The sequence below is a fragment of the Muntiacus reevesi genome, chromosome 18, assembly GCF_963930625.1.
Source record: "Muntiacus reevesi chromosome 18, mMunRee1.1, whole genome shotgun sequence".
Taxonomy (NCBI): Eukaryota; Metazoa; Chordata; class Mammalia; order Artiodactyla; family Cervidae; genus Muntiacus; species Muntiacus reevesi.
Window position 1 is genome coordinate 16,134,474 of NC_089266.1, and position 26,928 is coordinate 16,161,401.

General features: G+C 37.4%; 1 protein-coding gene across 1 annotated transcript in view; it reads right to left on the reverse strand.

The window, feature by feature from the left end:
* The window catches only part of LOC136150108 (EF-hand calcium-binding domain-containing protein 13-like), a 133,542-nt gene that overhangs the window by 69,727 nt on the left and 36,887 nt on the right, over window positions 1-26,928 (reverse strand). The window contains exons 7-9 of the mRNA XM_065910880.1: window positions 15,016-15,159; window positions 11,397-11,468; window positions 293-784 (exon numbers count right to left, since the gene is read on the reverse strand). Of these exons, the coding sequence (XP_065766952.1) occupies window positions 293-784; window positions 11,397-11,468; window positions 15,016-15,159 (708 nt within the window). The remainder of the gene's footprint in view (window positions 1-292; window positions 785-11,396; window positions 11,469-15,015; window positions 15,160-26,928) is intronic.

Genomic DNA, 26,928 nt, shown 5'->3' on the forward strand with positions numbered 1-26,928 from the left:
TCAGCCCAAGTTCAGTTCAGTTTAGTTCAGTCACTCAGTCATGTTCGACTCTTTGCAACCCCATGAATCTCAGCACGCCAACAGCCCAAGTTAGCTCCCCACAAAAGGGAGCATCTGGAAAGGAACTGCTATCAAAACCACAATATTGTATCCATCAGTCTAAATTCCAAAAGTGATGGATATTCAGAGTATTGACAATTGAAATGTCTACAACTATCTAATACTGCTTACTTCAGCTCATTTCTATAATAACTGAAGGGCCCAGATGTTGTCTTACATATATGATACTGACCCAGAGCATTAACTGCAGTTTTTTCCTTAGATGAAACTTGTTTTAGAAGGCTAGAGCTCCTTTTCACAGCTGGCTTCTGAAGTTTTGGGATACTAAAAATATCACTTTTATCCAGAGTCTTCCTGAGGCCTGAAACATGCTTCAAGTCTTGTGGTTTAGACTTTGAGTCATGAATTTCAACTTTCTCTGAACTTTTCTTAAAGTTCATGCCATCCTTTGAATACGGTTCCTGGAACTCTATATCACCGCTATCAACCTCATCCTGGAATCTTCTTATTTGCAAAATATTTTTTGGTCTTTTAAATTCATAGTCATCATTCTCACTCATAATTTTATGATTTTGGAGGCTCTTTGTATTTAATATTTGGAATAATGATGATTCAGACAGTCCAGAAGCTAAAACGCTTTTCTTCCTATATTGTGGATAGCATCCTGACACATTTGATAACTTTCTTGAAGTAGCTTCATCCGAGGCTGCTCCTTCCATAACTGCTAAGCAAGAGAAACATATTCCATTAATTCATTTACCTGTACAATTTGTAATGCCTTTTAAAAAAACAATACTTAAGTCCTCATGAAAACTGTTCAAGAAATTATCATTTGCTTAAATACATCAGATGAAGTTAATAACTAACAGAGCTGATGACTAAAAGGTTAACTATTGACTAGGCTAAATATAATCTACTGGTTTAATATAGTTAAATACTTCCATCCAACACTATTCATAGCCACACTGAATCTAAAGCAAAAGCCTACTAAAGTACATGGTTCTCATTCCCCACTCTTTTCCAATTCAGAAACATAACAGACTAATAAGCCAACACAGATACAAATCCCTTAGCTACGAGGGTGCAGAAATATGAAGAAGTTGTAAAGGGAAATTTTTAAATATTTACAAAGTTAGAACACTTTATAAATAAAATGATACTCTCCGAAAGTAAGACAGTAAAATAATTACTCTCCTAAAAATCTGCAGCATTTGCAGGAGGTTAGTAACTTCATACATAAAAGAAAATTTTTAGAAAAATATTGACATAATATCCCAATTGGGGCTTCATTTACAAAATCCATCTCATGGCTCATAATAGTACCTTGCATTTGAATAACACATTTTAAAATATTTCAAATGTTACAACACTTGACCCTCAAAATAATTCCATGAGAGCATCAAGTTCCTATAAAACCAAACAAAACAAGAGACTTCTAATAGAGTAGCAATACAATATTGATTATGAAGACATTTTATTTAGAGAAAAAGAAAAGTTTCTTAGCTTAGGGTGTATTACAATGAACAATTGAAGGAAAGTGTTTGGATTTTAAAAGTTTAGAAACTTAAAATTATTTTATTATTTTTTTTTTGGTAATTGACATATAACATTATATTAGTTTTATGTATAAAAAGTCTAGAAATTAAAAAAAAAAGTCTAGAAATCCTTAAAGATAAAGACATTGACCTCTAAGTGCTACCTCTCAAAAAGGAATAGGGTAAAAATATAAAATCTTTGACATTTCTGCTATTGGCCAAGACACTATAATAGGAACTAACTTTACCCTCTGACTTTAAGCAACTAAAAACTGGATAAGACATGTGAAAAAGAACAATTTTCAGGCATTGGACAACAGGTAGCATAGGACAATAATCCTTTAAAGAAGGGTAACAAATGAGCTAAAGCCCTACCATTGCACTAGCTTACTGTCTGGACAGTTTCCACAACACAGGAAAGTAAAACCTAAATATAGCCCACTGGTCTGAATGAGAAGAGAGATGAGATTAGGAAGGCCAAAGAGGCTAGAATATGAGAGCAAAGAGAAAATAGAACTGCTGAGCTCTGGAGATCAGCGAAGGGGTCTACTTGACACTTTGGCTGAGTACTGATCTGTACTTACATGAGAGAACATGACCTAATAACAAGGAAAGAATTACCAGAAAATTATAGGTAGAACAATTCCTGTATCTCACTGAGAACTAAGAAGAGTTTATGATCTCACCAATCAAAGCAGGAAGATCTTATAATATATGGGTCATCTAGTGGAATCATCTGAAGAACGCTACCTTAGTAGTGGAGCTAAATTAGCATTAAAAGCTGCTCTGAGATCACCCTTAACAAACTTTAGAAAACAAGCTTCCAAAGGACCTAACTGATTCCAAGTAACTCAACTGCATCAGGACAAAATCCAACACTATTTACAGGAATACTACAAAATTCAGCAAATAACATAAACTTCACAATGTACAGTACCCCATCAAAACTACTATGCATCTAAAATAATAGGAAAATATAAACCACAATCAGCAGAAAAATCAATTGATAGAAACTTGTTCAGAAATGGAAGAGTTCATAAAACTATCACACAAATACATTAACACAGTAACTATTAGCATATTTTATATATTCAAAAAAGTAGAGGAATATATTAGCAAGTTGCTTTTATTCTCTCTGTGTCCTTCGGCCACTTGACTTTAGACATGGGCATTGATAATAGAACTGTGTAGCAGAGTGTTGTAAGTAAATCACTGTTTTCAGCTAAAGAAACAAAAACTAGAGCTCTCAGAGATTAAAAAAAGCATTAAACAGATTGTGGAGAGGAAGTAGCTCAGGAAAATAATCTCATTAAGCTGCTTATAAACTCCTGCACTCACCCCTGACCTACACATGAATTTGGCCCTAAACAGTACACCATAACTCTGAGAACTAAACTTCAGGACAGACCACAACCCAGGTTCCACTTTGGCTCTGGATGACACACAGATCTGAATAGCACTGCAAAGGCTATGAAAAACAAACTGATATTGAAACTGAAAAACATAGAAAATTAATTGAAATTTGTAGCCTAAACCAAATTGAGTCAAATTCCTGCCAAAACAAGATTTCAACATTTTCCATAGAATTTCCATAGAATCTTAGACCCACAGTCTCACAACTTAATCTTCAAAATGTCCAGGATAAGAATTGAAAGAGACACATGTACCCCAATGTTCATCATAGCACTGTTTGTAATAGCCAGGACAAGGAAACAACCTAGATGTCCATCAGCAGATGAATGCATAAGAAAACTGTGGTACATATACACAATGGAATATTACTCAGCCATTAAGAAGAATACATTTGAATCAGTTCTAATGAGGTGGATGAAACTGGAGCCTATTATACAGAGTGAAGTAAGTCAGAAAGAAAAACGCCAATACAGTACACTAATGCATATATACGGAATTTAGAAAGATGGTAACGATAACCCTGTATGCGAGATAGCAAGAGACACAGATGTATTGAACAGTCTTTTGGACTCTTTGGGAGAGGGTGAGGGTGGGATGATATGGGAGAATGGCATTGAAACATGTAAATTATCACATGTGAAATGAATTGCCAGTGCAGGTTCAATGCATGATACAGGGTGCTCGGGGCTGGTGCACTGGGATGACCCAGAGGGATGGGATGGGGAGGGAGGTGGGAGGGGGCTTCAGGATGGGGAACACATGTATGTCCACGGCAGATTCAAGTCAATGTAAGGCAAAACCAATACAACATTGTAAAGTAAAATAAATAAATAAATATATTTTTTAAATGTCCAGGATATAACTCAAAACCACTTCACATGTGAAGAACAAAGAATATCTCAGTTTGCATGGGAAAACACAAGCAACTGATGTCAAGACCAAGTGGAAAAAGATGTTGAAATTGCCTTATAAAAACGTTCAAGCAAGGAGTTCCCAGGTGGTCCAGGGGTCCACCTTGCAATGCAGGGGACACAGGTTCAATCCCTGGGAACTAAGATCTCACATATACCTGAGCAACTAAGCCCAGGTACCACAACTACTGAGCCTAAGCATCATAACCAGAGAGCCCATGCACCGCCATGGAAGATCCCGCAAGCTGCAACTAAGACCCAACACAGTCAAATAAATGCATAAACTTCTAAGCATCTATTCTAAAAATGCTCCAAATTACAGTGGAAAAAAAAAAAAAACACTCAAAATAGAAAGAAAGTCTCAGAAGACAAAATAAAAGATATAAACAAGAACCAAATTTGGAAATTTAAAACTTAAAAATACAATAATTAAAGTAAAAACAATTAATCAGATAGGTTCAACAACATAATGGAGATGTCAGAGGGATAGTTTATGAAACTTTAGACACATTAATTGAACTTATTCAATCTGAACAGTAGAGTTAAATAAGAATGAAAACAAAATTAAGAAGTGTCAAGGATCTATGGGACAACATCAAAGAGTGCTAACATTTGTGTCTTTGCAGTCTCAAGAAGACAGGGGAGAAAATGTGGTGCAGAACAAATATTTGAAGTTACAATGACAAAAGATTGCAAGTTTGGCAAGATAGATCCAAGAAACTCAATGAACCCCAACAGGATAAACTCAAAAAACACACTCCCAATGCATCATAATCAAACAGCTAAAAACTAAAGAAAAAAGAAAGTATCTTGAAAGCAATCACAGAAAAACAGTCTATTTTATTATTTGGATAACATCAGATTTCTCTTCAGAAACTGTGGAAGTCAAAAGTAAAAAGAACAACATTTTAAAGTGTTGAAAGAAAATAACTGTCAACTCAGAATCCTATATCCAATAAAAATATCCATCAGAAAGTAAAGAAAATAAAGATATTCTCAGATGAAGAAAAATTAAGCTAATTCATTTTTAGTATATCTGCTCTTTTAAAAAAATGATTAAAAAAAGTTTTTCATACAGAAGCTTAATCCTTTAAAATTATTAAAAGAATGATATTCAAAAGACATGTAGGCAATCAATATGAAAGAAGAAAAATATATAATGGCAAAGATTTGGTTAAATGTAAGACTACTCCTCTCCTCTTGATAGTTTAAAATACGTTTAATCATTGAAAGCAAAACATTATATTATCTGGTATGCTTTCCAAGAATGTAGTGGTAATACATAAGAAAATCAGAACATAAAATCAGAAGGCTATAAGACCTACACAATGGTAAAATTTCTATATTTTACTTGAAAGTGGTAAAATATTTATTTTAGTATACTTTAAGGTTAAATAAAGATACCCTGCTATTTAACTTATATGCAGAGTACATCATATGAAATGCCAGGCTTGATGAAGTACAAGCTGGAATCAGGACTGCCAGGAGAAATATCAATAACCTCAGATATGCAGATGACACCATCCTTATGGCAGAAAGTGAAGAGGAACTAAAGAGCCTCTTGATGAAAGTGGAAGAGGAAAGTGAAAAAGTTGGCTTAAAACTCAACATTCAGAAAGTTAAGATCATGGCATCTAGTCCCATCACTTCACGGTAAATAGATGGAAAAACAATGGAAGCAGTGAGAGACTTTATCTTCTTGGGCTCCAAAATCACTGCAGCTGGTGATTGCAGCCATGAAATTAAAAGATGCTTGTTTCAAAACACTCTCCGACATAAATCACAGCAAGATCTTCTATGACCCATCTCCCAGAATATTGGAAATAAAAGCAAAAATAAACAAATGGGACCTAATGAAAATTAAAAGCTTTTGCACAACAAAGGAAACCATAAGTAAGGTGAAAAGACAGCCCTCAGATTAGGAGAAAATAATAGCAAATGAGGAAACAGACAAAGGATTAATCTCAAAAATATACAAGCAACTCCTGAAGCTCAATTCCAGAAAAATAAATGACCCAATCAAAAAATGGGCCAAAGAACTAAACAGACATTTCTCCAAAGAAGACATACAGATGGCTAACAAACACATGAAAAGATGCTCAACATCACTCATTATCAGAGAAATGCAAATCAAAACCACAATGAGGTACCATTACACGCCAGTCAGGATGGCTGCTATCCAAAAGTCTACAAGCAATAAATGCTGGAGAGGGTGTGGAGAAAAGGGAACCCTCTTACACTGTTGGTGGGAATGCAAACTAGTACAGCCACTATGGAAAACAGTGTGGAGATTTCTTAAAAAACTGGAAATAGAACTACCATATGACCCAGCAACACCACTTCTGGGCATACACACTGAGGAATCCAGATCTGAAAGAGACACGTGCACCCCAATGTTCATCGCAGCACTGTTTATAATAGCCAGGACATGGAAGCAACCTAGATGCCCATCAGCAGACGAATGGATAAGGAAGCTGTGGTACATATACACCATGGCATATTACTCAGCCGTTAAAAAGAATTCATTTGAACCAGTTCTAATGAGATGGATGAAACTGGAGCCCATTATACAGAGTGAAGTAAGCCAGAAAGATAAAGAACATTACAGTATACTAACACATATATACAGAATTTTGAAAGATGGTAACGATGGCCCTATATGCAGGGCAGAAGAAGAGACGCAGAAGTACAGAACAGACTTTTGAACTCTGTGAGAGAAGGTGAGGGTGGGATGTTTCAAAAGAACAGCATGTATATTATCTGTGGTGAAACAGACCACCAGCCCAGGTGGGAGGCATGAGTCAAGTGCTCGGGCCTGGTGGGCTGGGAAGACCCAGAGGAATTGGGTGGAGAGGGAGGTGGGATGGGGGACTGGGATGGGGAATACGTGTAACTCTATGGCTGATGCATATCAATGTATGACAAAACCCACTGAAAAATAAAAAAATAAAAAAAAGAGAAAAAAAAATAATTAAAAAAAATAAAAAAATAAAAGATGCTTGTTTCTTGGAAGAAAAGCTATGACCAACTTAGACAGCAAGTTAAAAAGCAGAGACATTACTTTGTCAACAGAGGTCTGTCTAGTCAAAGCTATTGTTTTTCCAGTAGTTAAGTATGGATGTGAGAGTTGGGCTATTAAGAAAGCTGAGCACAGAAGAATTGATGCATTTGAACTGTGGTGCTGGAGAAGACTCTTGAGAGTCCCTTGGACTGCAAGGAGATCCAACCAGTCCATCCTAAACGAAATCAGTCCTGAATATTCATTGGAAGGACTGATGCTAAAGCTGAAACTCCAATATTTTGGCCACTTGATGCAAAGAACTGACTCATCTGAAAAGACCCTGATGCTGGGAAAGATTGAAGGCGGGAGGAGAAGGGGACGACAGGGGACGAGATGGTTGGATGGCATCACCGACTTGATGGACATGAGTTTGAGTAAGCCCCAATAGTTGGTGATGGACAGGGACGCCTGGCGTGAGGAATTCCATGGGGTCGCGAAGAGTCAGACACGACTGAGCGACTGAACTGACTGACTGAACTGAAGGTTAAATATGTATGTTATAATCCTTAGAATAATTACTGAAAAATGCAGACATATGGTGAAAAAATATATAGGTAAATTTTTTTTTAAGAATTTCTTAAAAACTTCCAAAAAAGAAGGTAGAAAAGGTTGAAAAAGAGAGGAAAAAATAGAAAAGAAATAACATGGCTACCTATATCTGATATAATTAATCACATTAAGTAAAAATGACCTAGACATTCCAATTAAAAAACAGGAATTATAAGAATGAATATAAAAGCATCACCCAACTCTACAGGGTTTCTCTGATAGCTCAGTTGGTAAAGAATCCACCTACAATGCAGGAGACCCCAGCTGGACTCCTGCATCAGGAAGATCTGCTGGAGAAGGGATAGACTACCCACTCCAATATTCTTGGACTTCCCTTGTAGCTAGCTCATCTGGTAAAGAATCCACCTGCAATGTGGGAGACCTGAGCTCGATCCCTGGGTTGGGAAGATATCCTGGAGAAGGGAAAGACTACCCACTCCAGTATTCTGGCCTGGAGCATTCCATGGACTATATAGTCCATGGGGTTACAAACAGTTGGACACGACTGAGTGACTTTCACATTCACGTTCACCCAACTCTACAAAATACCTGAAATATGAGGACAGTTGTTGTTGCTAGTCACTAAGTTGTGTCTGACTCTTTCGCAACCCCATGGACTAAAGACCGCCAGGCTCCTCTATCCATGGGATTTCCAGCAAAGATATTGGAGTGGGTTGCCATTTTTTTCTCCAGGGATGTTCCCAATCCAGGGATAGAACTCACAGCTCCTGCTTGGTAGGTGGATTCTTTACCACTGGGCCACCTGGGAAGCCCAAATATGATGATATAAAAAGGTAAAAAGAAAAGGATAGAAAATCTATACATGAAAACACTAATTAAAAGAAAGCAGAAGTAGTTTTATTAATATTTTAAAAAGTAAATTGCAGAGCAAAGAAAATTACCATTGATTACATACACATTACATAATGATAAAAGAGTCAGTTTGCCAAGAAGATACAACTATCCTAAATGTCCTGAAACTAACAGAGCTTCAAGATGCATGAATCAAAGCCCAACAAAAATGAAAAGAGAAACAGACAAATCCACAATTATATATTTCAATACTATTCTCCTTTCACAGAAATAGAACTAATAGAAAATCAGGAAAGATTCAGAAAAAATTATAAATGATGAAAATCATGCATGGGAGTGGGTATGTGATTATCAGTAATATCTCTGCAGGAAAAGAAAAATAAATGTAAAACTTGTATATCAGAGACAAAATTAGAATTCAAAATAAACTTTGAACTTTCAGGTAATGATGGCAAATTGAACAGCTTTCAAAAATCCCATTAAAATTATTCTTAAAATATAATAAATTCATAAGAAGAACAGGAAAAGAAACAACTGCATGAACTTAGTAGATGGGAAAAGGCTGAATTCTAAGCCAGAAGGAAAATGCCAACAACCCAATTCATAACACAAAACCTCCAAAGGATCATAAATTAGTGGCATCTAATTACTTCTGAAAGTGAAGGAAAGAGTAAAACTGGAAATAAAGGATCGTTTAAAAGTCTGTTTAAGCAGTAATCAGATATCTAGATAAACTTCACACAGCCATATATTTTCTCAAGGCCATGTACTGATCTTCTCCCACTCCAGCAGAAGACTAACAATTCACCAGAGAGGGTTTAAACATAAGGTCTCTGGGTTAGGAAATACAAAACATAGAAGAGAGTAAGGGTATTATCTGAATAATGAAAAGGGAGGGTTACATGACAATTACCACTGAATAAAGAGAACTCCAGGTCTTTTGCCTCATTAAACACCTGAAACTCTGGCAAGAAAACTTACAGCCTCCAAGAAGGAAACTAGAAGCTGCTTCTTTGAAAACACTGACCATCTTGAAAGGAAAAAGACCCTAAAGATGGTGATATCAAGGATCTGCAAGGCAAAAATCCAGCCAGATTGCCTACAGCATGATGCCCTGACCTCAGCAGTACTGGCATTTGGGGACACATGATTCCTCACTCCTGCCTGGAAAATCCCATGGATGGAGAAGCCTGGTAGGCTACAGTTGATGGGGTCACAAAGAGTCAGACACAACTGAGCGACTTCACTTCAATTCCTTATTAAGAGGGGGAGAAGGGGATATCTAGAAGTGTGTGCAGGGACTTCCCTGAAGGTTCAGTAGACTTTGAAGACTTTGGAAGACTCTGAACTTTCAAAGCAGGGGGCACGGGTTCGATTGCTGATGGGGAGCTAGGATCCCACATGCCACACAGCCAAAAAAAAAAAAAAAGAGTAGAAGTTCACACAAAGAGTATCACCCACCATATAAGTAAACAAAAGATTTTGAGGCCATCAAGCCATCAGCCACTGCAGCCACCCCCATGGTACATCCCGAGTGGGTTCAGGATGGAGAAAAACAGAATATTGGCTCTACAGAGTTAAAGTACATGTCAAAGGAATGATTTCATTAAGCCCAGACTCTTGCATCTTCCCACATATAGAAAAAACCACTCATTAACTTTAGATGTCTGGATTTTCTTTAATGGGCAGTAATATTTTGATATTTGATTACATGAATTCTATAGGAGTTTTGCAAAAACTCCTGTATATCCTGGCTCCTCCCTTATCTCTTTGGAACAGTCCCTCAGAGCTTTCTGAGAGGCTATATCCCAGGTTTAAGTCCTCATTAATGCCCCAATAAAACACAATTCTCAATTTTTAGGTTGTGCTTTTTTTTAAAAGTCAACAGAAGCATCCCTGGCCTCTAATCATTTAATGCCAGTAACACATGTTTTAATGACCAAAAAGCATCTCCACAAGTTGCCAAATGTTCCTGTGGGAGAGTGATAACCAAAATCACTTCTGGTTAAGAACCACTACTCTAGAGTGCTCAGTCCATAGTCAACTAGTTCCACTCCCAGTCTCAGAGCTATTCTTTTCTACTTCACCCAAAACTCTGTTTCTGAGATTCAATCCAACATGGGTGCAGAGAAGGCAAGCTTTCAGCATCAATAGTAGGAAGTTTACTTTGTCTATCTAAAATTTTAGAAATTAACAAGTAGCAATATAAACATGCTATTTTCAGTCATGAAGATAAATATCAAGTAATCAGCTAAAACATTTGAAATTTTTGCCTCTGGAGAAGCTGAGAGGAGGATTAGGTAAGAGGCTGCTTTTTTTTTTTCTAGCAAGATTTACAGAGCTATATAATCCTTAAAATTATGTATATAGATAATCTTGATCAAATGACATTTGGACAAATGAAACAAAGAGTAAAGAATAACGATGTGCAACAGGAAAGCATCAAAAACAATGCACTTAATGAAGAAAAACTAAACAATGAGTGATAGAGAAAAACATACTACGGTTTTTTAAACAGTCAATGTCAGGATGTCAGAATGACCACAAATTGCAAATTAAATATTATCTTTTTTTAGTGTTACTACTTTGTTTTAAAGTTGACTATGTTGCAAGATATTAAGAGAAAGATAAAAACAGAAAAATTATGAGATTGTAATATTAGATAATTATGTGAAAATGTTAGTCACTCAGTCGTGTCCGACCCTCTGTGACCCCATGGACTGTAGCCCACGAGGCTCCTCTGTCCATGGAATTCTTCAAGCAAGAATAGAATAGGTAGCCAATTTCTTCTCCAGGGGATCTTTCTGACCCAGGGATTGAACCTGGGTCTCCTGCCTTGTAGGCAGATTCTTTATCATCTGAGCCATTAGGGAATATAATTATAATATTGATTATCCGGTATATTCAGGGTACTATATTAAATTTTTACCTCTCTGATTTAAGAGTGTAAACAGTTTAAAGAAGTCTTTCAAAACTCATATAAGAAAATCTATAAATTAGTACTTAAAGACAACTTATAAACAAAATTTGCTATAGCAACAAGAGATCACTTACAAATATTCTCATACTCTTGCTGTAGTTCATCCAAAGTAAATATAATATCCCCAATATCCACCATTTGATTACCTGTAATACAAAGAATTCCTGAGTTTAGACACCGTATTTCCTTTTGAACACAATACAGCTGCTATCCTATTCTAAAATTAAAACACCACATAAATATGTGCAAGTAGGAAAAAAGGGCCAGCTATTATGGACTTAGAACAATATCTGGAATTATGAATTAGTAATTCAGTATACACTGAAACATAAGACTTGATTAATATGACAAAATGAAGAAATCTTGTTCTTCCTGACTGGGGGAGATGGAATAAGGAGTGAGAATTATTAATTCCTTCAACATTGTTTCAGCGGTTAATATCTGCCATATTCACTGTGCTATATACTAAGGATACAATATTGAGCAAAAGTAGACACGATATCTGCTCTCCTGGTGCTTAACTAGTGTTAATTAATACACAAACCTTAATTAAACAGTTTAAAATATAAATCGCAACTGAGATCAATCCTGTGAAAGTGTACAATATGAGAATACGACCTAGTCAGAAAGGTCAGGGAAACATCTCTAAAAAACAGACTGTAGTTTAGATTTAAAGTATTAAGCAGGACCCTGAGGAAACCATCATTTAAAAAGATATATGTACCCCAATGTTCATTGCAGCACTATTTACAAGAGTAGCTAAAACATGGAAACAACCTAGATGTCCATCGACAGATGAATGGATAAAGAAGTTGTGATACATATACACAATGGAATATTACTCAGCTATTAAAAGGAATGCACTTGTGTTGGCTCACATGACGTGGACAAATCTAGAGCCTATTATACAAAATGAAGTAAGTCAGAAAGAGAAAAACAATATCGTATACTAATGCATATATATGGAATCTAGAAAGATGGTACTGATGAACATATATGCAGGGTAGCAGTGGAGATGCAGACATAGAGAACAGACTTGGGGACATGGGGTGGAAGAAAGGGTGGGACAATGGAGAGAGTAGCATGGAAACATTTACATTGCCATATGTAAAGCAGATAGCCAGTGGGAATTTTCTGTATGACGCAGGGAGCTCAAACCTGTGCTCTGTGACAACCTAGAGAGGTGGGGGGGGTGGGGCGGGGAGGTGGGAGGGAGGGTCACAGGGAGTAGACATATGTACACTCATGGCTGATTCATGTTGATGTATGGCAGGAACCAGTACAATATTATAAATCAATTATCCTTCAATTAAAAATAAATAAATTTTTTAGAAAATAAATAAATATTTCCCTGATAGCTCAGTTGGTGAAGAATCCGCCTGCAATGCAGGAGACCACAGTTTGATTCCTGGGTCAGGAAGATCCGCTGGAGAAGAGATAGGGTACCCATTCCAGTATTCTTGGTCTTCCCTTGTGGCTCAACTGGTAAAGAATCTGCCTGCAGTGCGGGAGACCTGGGTTCAATCCCTGGATTAGGTAGGTCCCCTGGAGAAGGGAAAGGCTACCCACTCCAGTATTCTGGCCTGGAGAATTCCAAGGACTGTAGCGACTTTCACTTTTCAAATATAAGCAGGAATAACTAGGAGGAGAGGAATATTCCAAGAAAAGAACAGAATATGTGTAATGGCTGTGGCAGGAGGAGAGCAGTGTAAGGTTGAAACTCTAGAAAGGCACAGACAGTAAGGGAGAATGTGGTCTGAGATAAAGCTAAGATCCACGTAAAGGCCAGACTTTGCAAAACCTTGTACATTAAAGAGGTATTATTAGATTTTATACAAAGAAGGTAACATGACCAGGTGTTTCTTTTGAAAAGATCTTTCTGGCTACAGTGTAAAGGGAGATTAAGACTGGGCGTGGGCAAAAGTGAAAAGCGAAAGCCACTCAGTTGTGTCCAACTCTTTGTGACTCCATGGAATTCTCCAAGCCAGAATAATGAAGCAGGTAGCCTTTCCCTTCTCCAGGGGAGCTTCCCAACCCAGAGATCAAACCCAGGTCTCCCACATTGCAGGCAGATTCTTTACCAGCTGAGCCACAAGGGGAGGCCAAGAATACTGGAGTGGGTGGCCTATCTCTTCTCCAGGGGATGTTCTAGACCCAGGAATCGAACCAGGGTCTCCTGCACTGCAGGCAGCTTCTTTACCAACTGAGCTATCAGGGAAGCCTGGATATGGGTAGACTTGTTAGAATATGGGTAGACTTCCAATTGTCCTAAGGAAAAATGTAGCAATGCTGAAAACAGAAAGATTTAAGAGATATGTAGGATTTTAAAATAATAATACTTCATAATAATTTCACATAGAAAACACAGCTGTCAAGGATGATTCTTAGGTTTCTGCCTCACATTTCTTGAGCCTGTTCTAGGTGCCAAACAGTGATAAATTTTTATATCTACATCCTACAATAATCCTATGAAATTAGTATTATTTGTCTAATCCATGTCTCCAAATAAAGTGGGTGACCTACAAGCCCAGACTAGAATTTCATAAGACAAAAAGCAAGGCAATGCAGTAGTTTCATATATGATTTCTGTTGCTCCTGATAGAGCATGACCTGAAGGCTATTTAATAATATGACTTGAGATTAGTCTTTAAAATTCCAATTTATATACATCTTCATGCTCCAATACATATCTCTCCATTCATGTCTATCATCCAAGAGCCCACCACAAATGACTACCTACTGAAACTGCACGCAGCCTGCTTCTACCTCCAGACTACACTTCACCAATCAAAGGCCTACTATAAAGCCACCACTACCAAATGACAAAATCCAGTATAATCCCACCAGAAAGGATGCCACGTCTGATTATTTTCCTGCCACATTTACACAAAATGTTCCCTCAGTCTAAAAAGTTTCACCCTCCACCACCATCTGCAACTAACTCCTACAAATCCTTCAACATTTAGCTCAGACATCACCTCCTCTAATAATCTTTCTCTAATGCTTCCAATATGCATATATACACTCTATAATAGTATTTGCTACATATATTATCATAATCTTCAGTTTATTTGTCTTTTTCTACATCAGAATGCGAGCTCCTTCAGAACAATAAATATGTTTTATTCATCTGTGTATCACCTATCATAGTTTCAGGCACAGTAGATATTAAATGGCTATCTGACTCATTAAATGAATGGATAAATCAATTAATAAATCACTAATCAATATATTATAGGACATCTCTTGGTCACATGTAAACACCTAATATAAAACATATGCTAAACATACGGTTTAAAGAGAATGTAATTGTACAGCACAGGAAGATTTTGTAATCAAAGCTACAAAACAAAGTTGGAAATTTAAGAAACTTAGGTCTCCTAACTTGTGGAGTCAATGCTCTTGATACACAGAAACTACCTCTCCACAAAAACAAGAAATGACTACTGGAAAAGAGAGATAACATTGAAAAGAAAAAAATTTCATTTTTCTGTTATATTTTTGCCAAACATATCAAAATATAACAATTAGAAACTTCTCACTTAATTTTTCTAGACCAACTTTTATCATAGACACCAGTAAGCAGTATCATGGCAAAGGGCAAGAATCAAGTAGAAAAAGGAGAAGTAAAGGATGAGTCAGAAAATTTGAAGCCAAAAAAGAAATACGTATACATCGATTCAAATAACTCACTGTTGATATTAGCATATTTTACCACTTCCTGCAAAGTTTCAGGGACTACCAAGATATCCATGCTATCCAACACTTCATCCACTTCAGAAACTGAAACTTGACCACCTTTTATCCTGTGAAAAATCTTCAAGGCATTCTGAAATGCTGCAAAAGTACAATAAACAAAGAAATTACTGTACAATGACAATCAACATCTTTCCCTGGAAGAGCAGATTTTGGTCTGGGAAAAATAAATTTAGGGATTTCTAAAAATTTACCTGCAAGTAGGCATTTGCCCAATTCTAGCCATATTCTTAATATAAAATGCAATGCTTGCTACTATACTATTATGCTGCTAAAATAATATAATCAATAATAACTGGTTTTTACTGAATGCTGTCTATGTGCCAGGAACTGTGCTAAAAATTATGGGCTATATAATTCCATTATCACAATCGGCCTATAAAATAAAATTTTTCATTATCCCTACATTACAGATAAGGAAACTAAGTCTCAGAAAGTCTCTTGATTGCACTGTTAAGTATATGGAACAGCCAGAATTCTAATCCAAAATGTTTGTTCTTAATCATTATGCTATACAATTTCTTACCAGTTGTATAATCTAGAATAGCAAGACACTTTAATCCAAAATTGGGGGCAGTTAATAATTACTTTAAAGTGTAATTGAGGAAAGATACTGTAAAAGAAAGAAGAACGGTGTGTAAATACAGAATTTTTCTTCAGATTTTTTATATACTACAAAGAATTTGACAATGGTTTAACCACTATTAAAGTGTCTATTTATCCACAGAAATTTCTTCACTGTCCTTGACATCAAAAGTGAACTGGGAAGAACATGGTTTAAAAAAAAAGTGAACATAATAATGAAGAGAATTTCCCCCCAAAAGAAGGCTTCCTTAAAACCCAAACAGTTATCTGTATCCAAATGCTACATTTAAGATATTTAAGTGTAACTTAGACCACTGTATCCCTTAATTTATCTTGTTAAGGAAACACAATTCAAATAATTCCAGAGTGCAAATCTCTTTGTAGTCAGACTAGATTTCCTTGGCATTCAGCATATAGTAAACATAATGATCTACAAGTCCTTAGATAAGCACAGTAGAAGAGGAAGAACTGAGCACTACTCATTCAACTAGTAGTTATTAATCAAGTAAGCAAAAACAGCTGAGGAAGGAGAACAAGACGGCGGAGGAGTAGGTGGACTGTGGAGTACACCTCTCCAAGGATACATCAGGAATACATCTTCAGACACAGAAGCGCATGCAGAACACCAGCTAAGGACAGGAGTACCTGACCAGTGGAAAAGAATATATAGAACCATGCAAAACTCGATACTACGAAGGATCTAGGGGGCAAAAACAGGAGAGTTAGAAGGACTGGACCTGCCTTCAGTGGGTGGGGTAACTGAAGCAGGGGTCTGATCCCCACAGTGGGGCAACTGTCTGAGTCAGAGAAGAAACATTTATGGCTGAGAGTGAAACAGCTGATCTGTGGCAGCCTAAATGGAATGAGAATCAGACGGTCCTTGCCACAGGCATACATATCCCAGACAGGAATGCTGGTCTCCTGGAAGGCACAACAGTTGGGAGCTGGAGTTTAGCGCTTGTGGAGCAATCTCAAGGCGAGGGCTGCTATTGACTTCAGAGAGATAGATTGAGGGGATGTGAGGGAGATCATGGCGGGAAATGCCAGTGGAGGAAAGTAAGGCAACCATGGAAGCAACGTAATACTGCTGAGTCATGTGTAGGGGCTGGAGCCATCACCATAGCCTCTCTCTCCCCAAACACCAGCATTGGCAGCTGAACAATAGAGAGGCTGGCCCATCAAATCTCTGATGCCATGAACTCAAAGTAGGATCCCACCCAGGGTGCCCATTTAAGTGTCTGACATCTATCTACAGAGTAAGACCCCAGCCAGGGAGGCCCCTCCATGTGCCTGACACACCAAACAACAGAGGAGGACCCCAGGTAAGGAAGCCCTCTTAACTGCCTGAATGGGCAGAGCTACAGAGAAAGACTAGCCAGAGAGGCTTTCTGATTGCCAGCTACAAGAGGCTTGGAAAAAAGACTCTGATACGGCCATTACTCCTCAAGTCTTACTGGGGCAGAGCTACCATGGGCAAAAAAAAGTCTTGTGTCTATGCACACAGGGTCGCTTCGGTCATGTCCGACTCTTTGCGACCCTGTAGACTGTGGCCTGACAGGCTTCTCTATCAGAGAGGGGGGTTCTCCAGGCAAGAATGCTGCAGCATATCGGCTGAAACTGGTTGCCATACCCTTCTAGAGCACTATATTTCCTGCTGCCTTAGCCACCACAACTCCCCTGAGTATCTAGCGCTGCCAGAACTGTGACCCAAGCGGCTGCATCACCTCCACACCTGGCCCTCACAGGGGGAAACCCAAACCCTCCAGGGCAGCCTCAGGAGCTAAACTCCAGGGGATGACCCACATGTAGAGGTGGAAATAAAACCACAATTGAAACCCAGGGGCAGTGTGGCTAAGGAATAAGACCCCAAAACTTCCCACCATCTGTACAAGCTGCAGATTAAATCCACAAGATCAACTAAGCAGACTCTGTGTCAATGGAATATATAAAAGGCCATTGAGAGCTCCCATTAAAAAAACAAAAATGCACTAGTGCTGATAACTCCAATGGACATTGGAGGCAAGAACACACAGGAGTAGGACCAGATTAGAATCTGAGCTGCCCCCACAGCAGGTACAGAGATCAGCACAGCTTTGGAGGGCATCCTCGGGAGGTAAGGTGGACTGTGACTGCCAGCAAGGGAAAGGACTCTGACAGCAGTGGCTCAAGAAAAACATTTATTATTCTTATTTTTTTAGCTTTTTCTGTAGATACTTGTGGATTTTGTTTTCTTTTTTTTTTCCTTTTTTCCTTCCTCTGTTGCAGTTGTTGGTTTTATTGGCACTAAGAAATCCAATTAGTTCAGGATGCAGAACACATGTACATCCATGGTGGATTCATGTCAATGTATGGCAAAACCACTACAATATTGTAAAGTAATTAGCCTCCAATTAAAATAAATTTTAGAAAAAGAAAGAAATCCAATTAAGCTTTTTTGTTTGTTTGTTTCTGGTGGCAAATTAACTTTATTTTATTTTATTTTATTTTATTTCCATTTATTTTTATTAGTTGGAGGTTAATTACTTTACAATATCATAGTGGTTTTTGTCATACATTGACATGAATCAGCCATGGAGTTACATGTATTCCCCATCCCGATCCCCCCTCCCACCTCCCTCTCCACCCGATCCCTCTGGGTCTTCCCAGTGCACCAGCCCTGAGCACTTGTCTCATGCATCCAGCCTGGGCTGGTGATCTGTTTCACCCTAGATAATATACATGTTTCGATGCTGTTCTCTCGAAACATCCCACCCTCACCTTCTCCCACAGAGTCCAAAAGTCTGTTCTGTACATCTGTGTCTCTTTTTCTGTTTTGCAAATAGGGTTATCGTTACCATCTTTTTAAATTCCATATATATGCATTGGTCTTTATTTTTCTGGCTTACTTCACTCTGTATAATGGGCTCCAGTTTCATCCATCTCATTAGAACTGATTCAAGTGAATTCCTTTTAATGGCTGAGTAATATTCCATGGTGTATATGTACCACAGCTTCCTTATCCATTTGTCTGCTGATGGGCATCTAGGTTCCTTCCATGTCCTGGCTATTATAAACAGTGCTGCGATGAACATTGGGGTGCATGTGTCTCTTTCAGATCTGGTTTCCTCGGTGTGTATGCCCAGAAGTGGGATTGCTGGGTCATACGGCAGTTCTATTTCCAGTTTTTTAAGGAAACTCCACACTGTTCTCCATAGTGGCTGTACTAGTTTGCATTCCCACCAACAGTGTAAGAGGGTGCCCTTTTCTCCACACCCTCTCCAGCATTTATTGCTTGTAGACTTTTGGATAGCAGCCATCCTGACTGGCGTGTAATGGTCCCTCATTGAGGTTTTGATTTGCATTTCTCTGATAACGAGTGATGTTGAGCATCTTTTCATGTGTTTGTTAGCCATCTGTGTCTTCTTTGGAGAAATGTCTGTTTAGTTCTTTGGCCCATGTTTTGACTGGGTCATTTATTTTTCTGGAATTGAGCTTCAGGAGTTGCTTATATATTTTTGAGATTAATCCTTTCTCTGTTGCTTCGTTTGCTATTATTTTCTCCCAATCTGAGGGCTGTCTTTTCACTTTGCTTATAGTTTCCTTTGTAGTGCAAAAGCTTTTAAGTTTCATTAGGTCCCATTTGTTTATTTTTGCTTTTATTTCCAATATTCTGGGAGGTGGGTCATAGAGGATCTTGCTGTGATTTATGTCGGAGAGTGTTTTGCCTATGTTCTCTTCTAGGAGTTTTATAGTCTCTGGTCTTACATTTAGATCTTTAATCCATTTTGAGTTTATTTTTGTGTATGGTGTTAGAAAGTGTCCTAGTTTCATTCTTTTACAAGTGGTTGACCAGTTTTCCCAGCATCACTTGTTAAAGAGGTTGTCTTTTTTCCATTGTATATTCCTGCCTCCTTTGTCGAAGATAAGGTGTCCATAGGTTCGTGGATTTACCTCTGGGCTTTCTACTCTGTTCCATTGATCTATATTTCTGTCTTTGTGCCAGTACCATATTGTCTTGATGACTGTGGCTTTGTAGTATAGTCTGAAGTCAGGCAGGTTGATTCCTCCAGTTCCATTCTTCTTTCTCAATATTACTTTGGCTATTCGAGGTTTTTTGTATTTCCATACAAATTTTGAAATTATTTGTTCTGGATCTGTGAAAAGTACCATTGGTAGCTTGATAGGGATAAGCATTGAATCTATAGATTGCTTTGGGTAGTATAGCCATTTTGACAATATTGATTCTCCAATTAAGCTTTTGAGCTTTTTTTTTTTTTTCTGTCTCATTTTTTATTGTTGTTATAAACCTCTGCCTCTATGTTGGGCTTTTGCAGTTCTGTGGAGTTTTCCTCCTTTTTTTTTTTTTTTTTTTGTTTTCTTTTTAATTTTAATTTTTAATTTTTTAAACCTATTACTATTTTTTATACATTTATTCCTTCATTTGCTTTTCCTACTGTTTTTTCCCTTTGCAGTTAATCTTTAATGTATATAAATCTTCTTCATCTACCTCTATTCAACTTTGCATATCTATTCTTTCTTTCTTTTCTTTCTTTCCTTTCCTCTCAACATATTTGTTAGTTTTATTTTCATTGCTTTATTCCCCCAATTGGCCCTTGCTTTAGTTTTGTTTTCCAGTTTGTGCTTTAATTAGTTTTGTTCTGGTAGATATAATTTTTGTTTTCCTTTGTTTGCCAGGTCAATCTATTGTACTTTATTTTTGTTGGACTGTTTTGATTTTGCTTATGGGTGTATATGTATATGTGTATATTCAGCCACACTTTCTATTGCTGTTATAAACCTCTGCTTCTACATTGGGTTTTTGTAGTTCTGCAGAGTTTTCCTTTTTTCTTTCTTCTTCTGATTTTTTTTTTCTAGTTTTTATATTTTTAATTTTTTTAAACCTATTATATTTTTCTACATTTATTCTTTTGTTTGCCTTTCCTACTGTTTTTTCCCTTTGCAGTTAATCTTTAATGTATATAAATCTTCTTCACCTACCTCTATTTAACTTTGTATATCTATTATTTCTTTCTTTTCTTTCTTTCCTTTTCTCCCAACACATTTGTTCGTTTTGTTTTCATTGATTTATTCTCCACTTGGCACCTTGACTTAGTTTTGATTTCCAATTTGTACTTAAGTTAGTTTTGTTCTTAACTGGTAAATATAATTTTTTATTTCCTTTGTTCACCAGATCAGTCTACTGTACTTTATTTTCATTGGACTGTTTTCACTTTGCTCATGGGTGTATATGTATATGTGTATATTCCATTATTTTAGTTATTATTTGCCTGATTTTGTAACTGCCATTTGTCTGGGGTTCACCTCTGGTTTCTTGTTTTTGGATATTTGCTTTAATCTCACCTAATGCCATAACAAACCACATGTGGAATCTTCATTCCTGACCACAGACCAAGCCCTGGGCCTTTGGAGTAGGAACACTGACTCCAAGACCTAGACTATCTGAGAACTAACCCTAGGGAGTATCAAATAGTGAGAACTCACACAAAGGAAACCACTGGAATACAAGACCCGGCATCACCCAACAACCAGCAGCACATTGTGCAGGATGACTCACCTAAACAACAAACAAAACAAAAACACAAACCCAATCATCAGCAACAGGATTACCACCTCATTAGCCTTGTCCATCAGAGGAAAAACAAACAAACAAAAACTCAGCACAAATCTCACCCTATACAAAGCTCACACAAACCACAGGACCAACCTTAGGAGTGCAGAAACCTAAAGGAAGAAAGAATTCAACCTTCTTCAAGGAAAGAATTCAACTTCCCTTGAAGCCTGGGAAAGGAGACCTCAAACATAGTAACCTAAAAAATAATAATAATAATGACAAGGCAGAGAAATAGGGCACAAATGAAAGAACAAACTAGAAGCACTGAAGTCCAAATAAATGAGGAGGAAACAGGCAAACTGCCTGAAAAAGAATTCAGAATAATGATAGTGAAGATGATCAAAAACCCTGAAAACAAAACAAAGAAATTGCAAGAATCAATTAACAAAGACCTAGAAGAATTAAAGAATAAACATATAGAGACAAACAACACAATTACTGAAATTAAAAATACTCTGGAAGGAATCAATAGCAGAATATCTGAAGCAGAACAAATCAGTCAACTGGAAGGTAAAATGGTGGGAATAACTTCTGAAGAGTTGAATAAAGTAAAAAGAATGAAAAGAGCCGAGGACAGTCTCAGAGACCTCTGGGACCATATCAAACACACCAAAATTCAAATTATAAGGGTCCCAGAAGAAGGAGAGAAAAAGAAAGGGTATGAAAAAATTTTTGAAGAGATTATAGTTGAAAATTTCCCCAACATGGAAAAGGAAATAGTCAATGAAGTCCAAGAGACACAAAGAGTCCCATACAGAATAAACCCATTTCAGACCTAAAGACACATACAGACTGAGAGTGAGCGAATGGAAAAATAAATTCCATGCAAATGGGAAGCAAAAGAAAGCTGGAGTAGCAATCCTCATATCAGAAAAAAAATAGACCTTAAAATAAGGAAGATTACAAGAGATAAGGAAGGACACTACATAATGACCAAGGGATCAATCCAGGAGGAAGACATAACAATTGTAAATATCTATGCACCCAACATAGGAGCACCTCAATACATAAGACAAACACTAACAGACATAAAAGGAGAAATTGACAGTAACACAATAATAGTAGGAGACTTAAACACCCCACTCACACCAATGGACAGATCATCAAAACAGAAAATTAATAAGGAAACACATCTTAAGTGATATATTAGATGAGATGGATCTCATTGATATCTTCAAGACATTCCATCCAAATGCAGAAGAATACAATTTCTTCTCAAGTGCACATGAAACATTCTCCAGGATAGACCACATCTTGGATCACAAATCAAACCTCACTAAATTTAAGAAAACTGAAGTTGTATCAAGCATCTTCTCCAACAACAATGCTATGAGACTGGATATTAATTACAAGAAAAAAAAGTGTAAAAAACACAAACACATGGAGATTAAACAACATGTTTCTAAATAACCAACAGTTTACTGAAGAAATCAAAAGGGAAATCAAAAAATTTCTAGAAACAAATGACAATGAAAACACAACAACTCAAAACCTATGGGATGCAGAAAAAGCAGTTCTAAGAGGGAAGTTTATAGCAATACACTCCTACCTCAAGAAACAAGAAAAACATCAAACAGACAACATAACTTTACACCTAAAACAACTGGAAAAAGAAGAACAAAAAAACCCCATAGTTAGTAGAAGAAAAGATATCATAAAGATCCAAGCAGAAATAAAAGAAAAAGAAATGAAAGAAACAACAGTAAAGATTAATAAAACTAAAAGCTGGTTCTTTGAGAAGATAAGCAAAACTGACAAACCTTTAGTCAGACTCATCAAGAAAAAAAGAGAGAAGAATCAAATCAACAAAATTAGAAATGAAAAAGGAGAAGTTACAACAGACAATGCAGAAATACAAAGGATTATAAGTGACTATTATGAACAACTATATGGCAATAAAATAGATAACCTGGAAAAAACGGACAGGTTCTTAGAAAAGTTCAATCTTCCAAGACTGAACCAGGAAGAAACAGAAATTATGAACAACCCAATTACAAGCACTGAAATTGAAGCTGGGATCAAAAATCTCCCAAAACACAAAAGCTCAGGACCAGATGGCTTCACAGGAGAACTCTATCAAACATTTAGAGAAGAGCTAATGCCTATCCTTCTAAAGCTCTTTCAAAAAATTGCAGAGGAAGGAACACTTTTAAACTCATTCTACGAGGCCACCATCACCCTGATACCAAAACCAGACAAAGACAACAAAAAGAAAACTACAGGCCAATATCACTGATGAACATAGATACAAAAATCCTCAACAAAATTCTAGCAAACAGAATTCAGCAACACATCAAAAAGTTCATACACCATGATCAAGTTGGGTTTATTCCAGGGATGCAAAGATTCTTCAATATACGCAAATCAATTAATGTGATACACCATATTAACAAATTGAAAGATAAAAACCATGTGTGATAATCTTAATAGATGCACAAAAAAGCCTTTGAAAAAATTCAGCACCCATTTATGACTAAAACTCTTTAAAAAAATGGGGATAGAAAGAACCTACCTCAACATAGTAAAGGCCATATATGATAAGCCTACACCAAACATTATTCTCAATGGTGAAAAACTGAAAGCATTCCCCCTAAGATCAGGAACAAGACAGAGGTGTTCTTCTTCTGCCACTTCTGTTCCACTTCTGTCACTATTATTCAACATAGTTCTGGAAGTCCTAGCTACACCAATAAGAGAAGAAAAAGAAATAAAAGGAATCCAGACTGGAAAAGAAGTAAAGCTCTCACTGTTTGCAAGTGACATGATACTGTACATAGAAAACCCTAAAGATAGTATCAGAAAATTACTAGGGCTAATCAGTGAGTTTAGCAAAGTTGCAGGATACAAAATCAATACACAGAAATCACTTGCATTTCTATATACTAACAATGAAAAATTAGAAAGAAATTAAGGAATCAATTCCATTCACCATTGCAACAAAAAGAATTTAATATTTAGGAGTAAACCTACCTAAGGAGACAAAAGAACTGTACATAGAAAATTATAAGACACTACTGTGAAGAAAGCTGAGCACCAAACAATTGATGCTTTTGAACTGTGGTGTTGGAGAAGACTCTTGAGAGTCCCTTAGACTACAAAGAGATCCAACCAGTCCATCCTAAGGAGATCAGTTCTGGGTGTTCATTGGAAGGACTGATGCTGAAGCTAAAACTCCAATAATTTGGCCACCTCATGTGAAGAGCTGACTCATTGGAAAAGACCCTGATGCTGGGAGGGATTGGGGGCAGGAGGAGAAGGGGACAACAGAGGATGAGATGGCTGGATGGCATCACCGACTTGATGGACATGAGTTTGGGTAAACTCCAGGAGTTGGTGATGGACAGGGAGGCCTGGCAGGCTGCGATTCACGGGGTAACAAAGAGTCAAACACGACTGAGCGACTGAACTGAACTGAATGTATATGTACGGAATCTAGGAAAATGGTACTGAGGAATTTATTTACAGGGCAGCAATGGAGAAACAGACATAAAGAACAGACTTATGGACATGGGGAGAGCAGAGGAGAGGGTAAGATGTATGGAAAGAGTAACATGGAAATTTATATTACCATATGTAAACTACATAGCCAACAGGAATTTGCTGTATGGCGCAGGAAACTCAAAAGGGGCTCTGTAAGAAATCTCCAGAGATTTCTTAAAAAACTGGAAATAGAACTACCATATGACCCAGCAATACCACTTCTGGGCATACACACTGAGGAAACCAGATATGAAAGAGACACGTGCACCCCAATGTTCATCGCAGCACTGTTTATAATAGCCAGGACATGGAAGCAACCTAGATGCCCATCAGCAGATGAATGGATAAGGAAGCTGTGGTACATATACACCATGGAATATTACACAGCCGTTAAAAAGAATTCATTTGAATCAGTTCTAATGAGATGGATGAAACTGGAGCCCATTATACAGAGTGAAGTAAGCCAGAAAGATAAAGAACATTACAGTATACTAACACATATATACGGAATTTAGAAAGATGGTAATGATGGCCCTATATGCAGGGCAGAAGAAGAGACGCAGAAGTACAGAACAGACTTTTGAACTCTGTGGGAGAAGGTGAGGGTGGGATGTTTCGAAAGAACAGCATGTATATTATCTATGGTGAAACAGACCACCAGCCCAGGTGGGAGGCATGAGTCAAGTGCTCGGGCCTGGTGGGCTGGGAAGACCCAGAGGAATCGGGTGGAGAGGGAGGTGGGATGGGGGACCGGGATGGGGAATATGTGTAACTCTATGGCTGATTCATATCAATGTATGACAAAACCCACTGAAAAATAAAAAAAAAGGGGGGGGGGTGCTCTGTATCAACCTAGAGGGGTGGGATGGGGAAGGAGATGGGAGGAAGTTTCAAAAGGGTGGAGATATATGTATACCTATATATATGATTCATGTAGAGGTTTGACAGAAAACAAAAAAATTCTGTAAAGCAATTATCCTTCAGTAAAAAAAAAAAAACAGCAGAGGAAGGACCTCCGAGAATCCTCTATTCTATAAAACAATGAGAGCACTGGCAAAAATGTCAAAGTCAACTTTTTCAATACTCTGGAAATCAACAAAAGGCTTACAACAACCCAAGGAATGGTTTTTTTTTAAAAAAAAAAAAAAAAGTCTGACTCTCCTTAAGAACACTGAGCTTTGTGGCATTTTAACTTGCTGTATTCCCACCTTCCCTTCCCAGGGGCTACCAGGAGCCTTGAAAACCAAGAGTCGAAAACTGCAATGAAAACCAGCAACCTAAAATCCAATGGAGAAAAAAGAGGTTGAAACTTCCTCAAAGTGCCATTCCCTGAGAACTGCTATTATTAGACCTGTCTGGTGGTTCTCTGGAAGACCCTACTTACAAATCTGTTCTTATGTAAACTAACTCAAAGCTTTCCCAGTGCAAACAGACTCTTCCCCAGGAGAATTCACCAAAAACAGAGATAACTGTTTACCATCACAACTGCCAGTAGTAATGGAAACAGAGCAAACAATAGGCTAACAAACAAACTTAAGAGGAAAATCTGGGAAATGAGATATCCATAGGTGGCTTTGAAAATCTCCAACATACTCCTGGGAATCTAGATGGCTACACACAAGGTTCAGGCTGTATAGACACTCAGGAAAGACTTGAGAAGGTCCTAAACTCTCCTGAGAAAACTGTATGCAGGTCATGAAGCAACAGTTCGAACCAGACATGGAAAAACAGACTGATTCAAAATTGGGAAAGGAGTACATCAAGGCTGTATATTATCACCTTGCTTACTTAACTTATATGCAGAGTAAATCATGAAAAATGCTGGGCTGGATGAAGCACAAGCTGGAATCAAGATTGCCAGGAGAAATATCAATAACCTCAGATAGGCAGATGATACCACCTTAACAGTAGAACTGAAGAGGAACTAGAGCCTCTTGATGAAGGTGTTAAGAGGAGAGTGGAAAAGCTGACTTAAAACTCAGCATTCAAAAAATGAAGATCATGGCATCCAGTTCTATCATTTCATGGCAAATAGATGGGCAAACAATGGAAACAGTGACAGACTTTATTTTCTTGGGCTCCAAAATCACTGCAAACAGTGACTGCAGTCATGAAATTAAAAGACGCTTGTTCCTTGGAAGAAAAGCTATGACAAACCTAGACAGAATATTAAA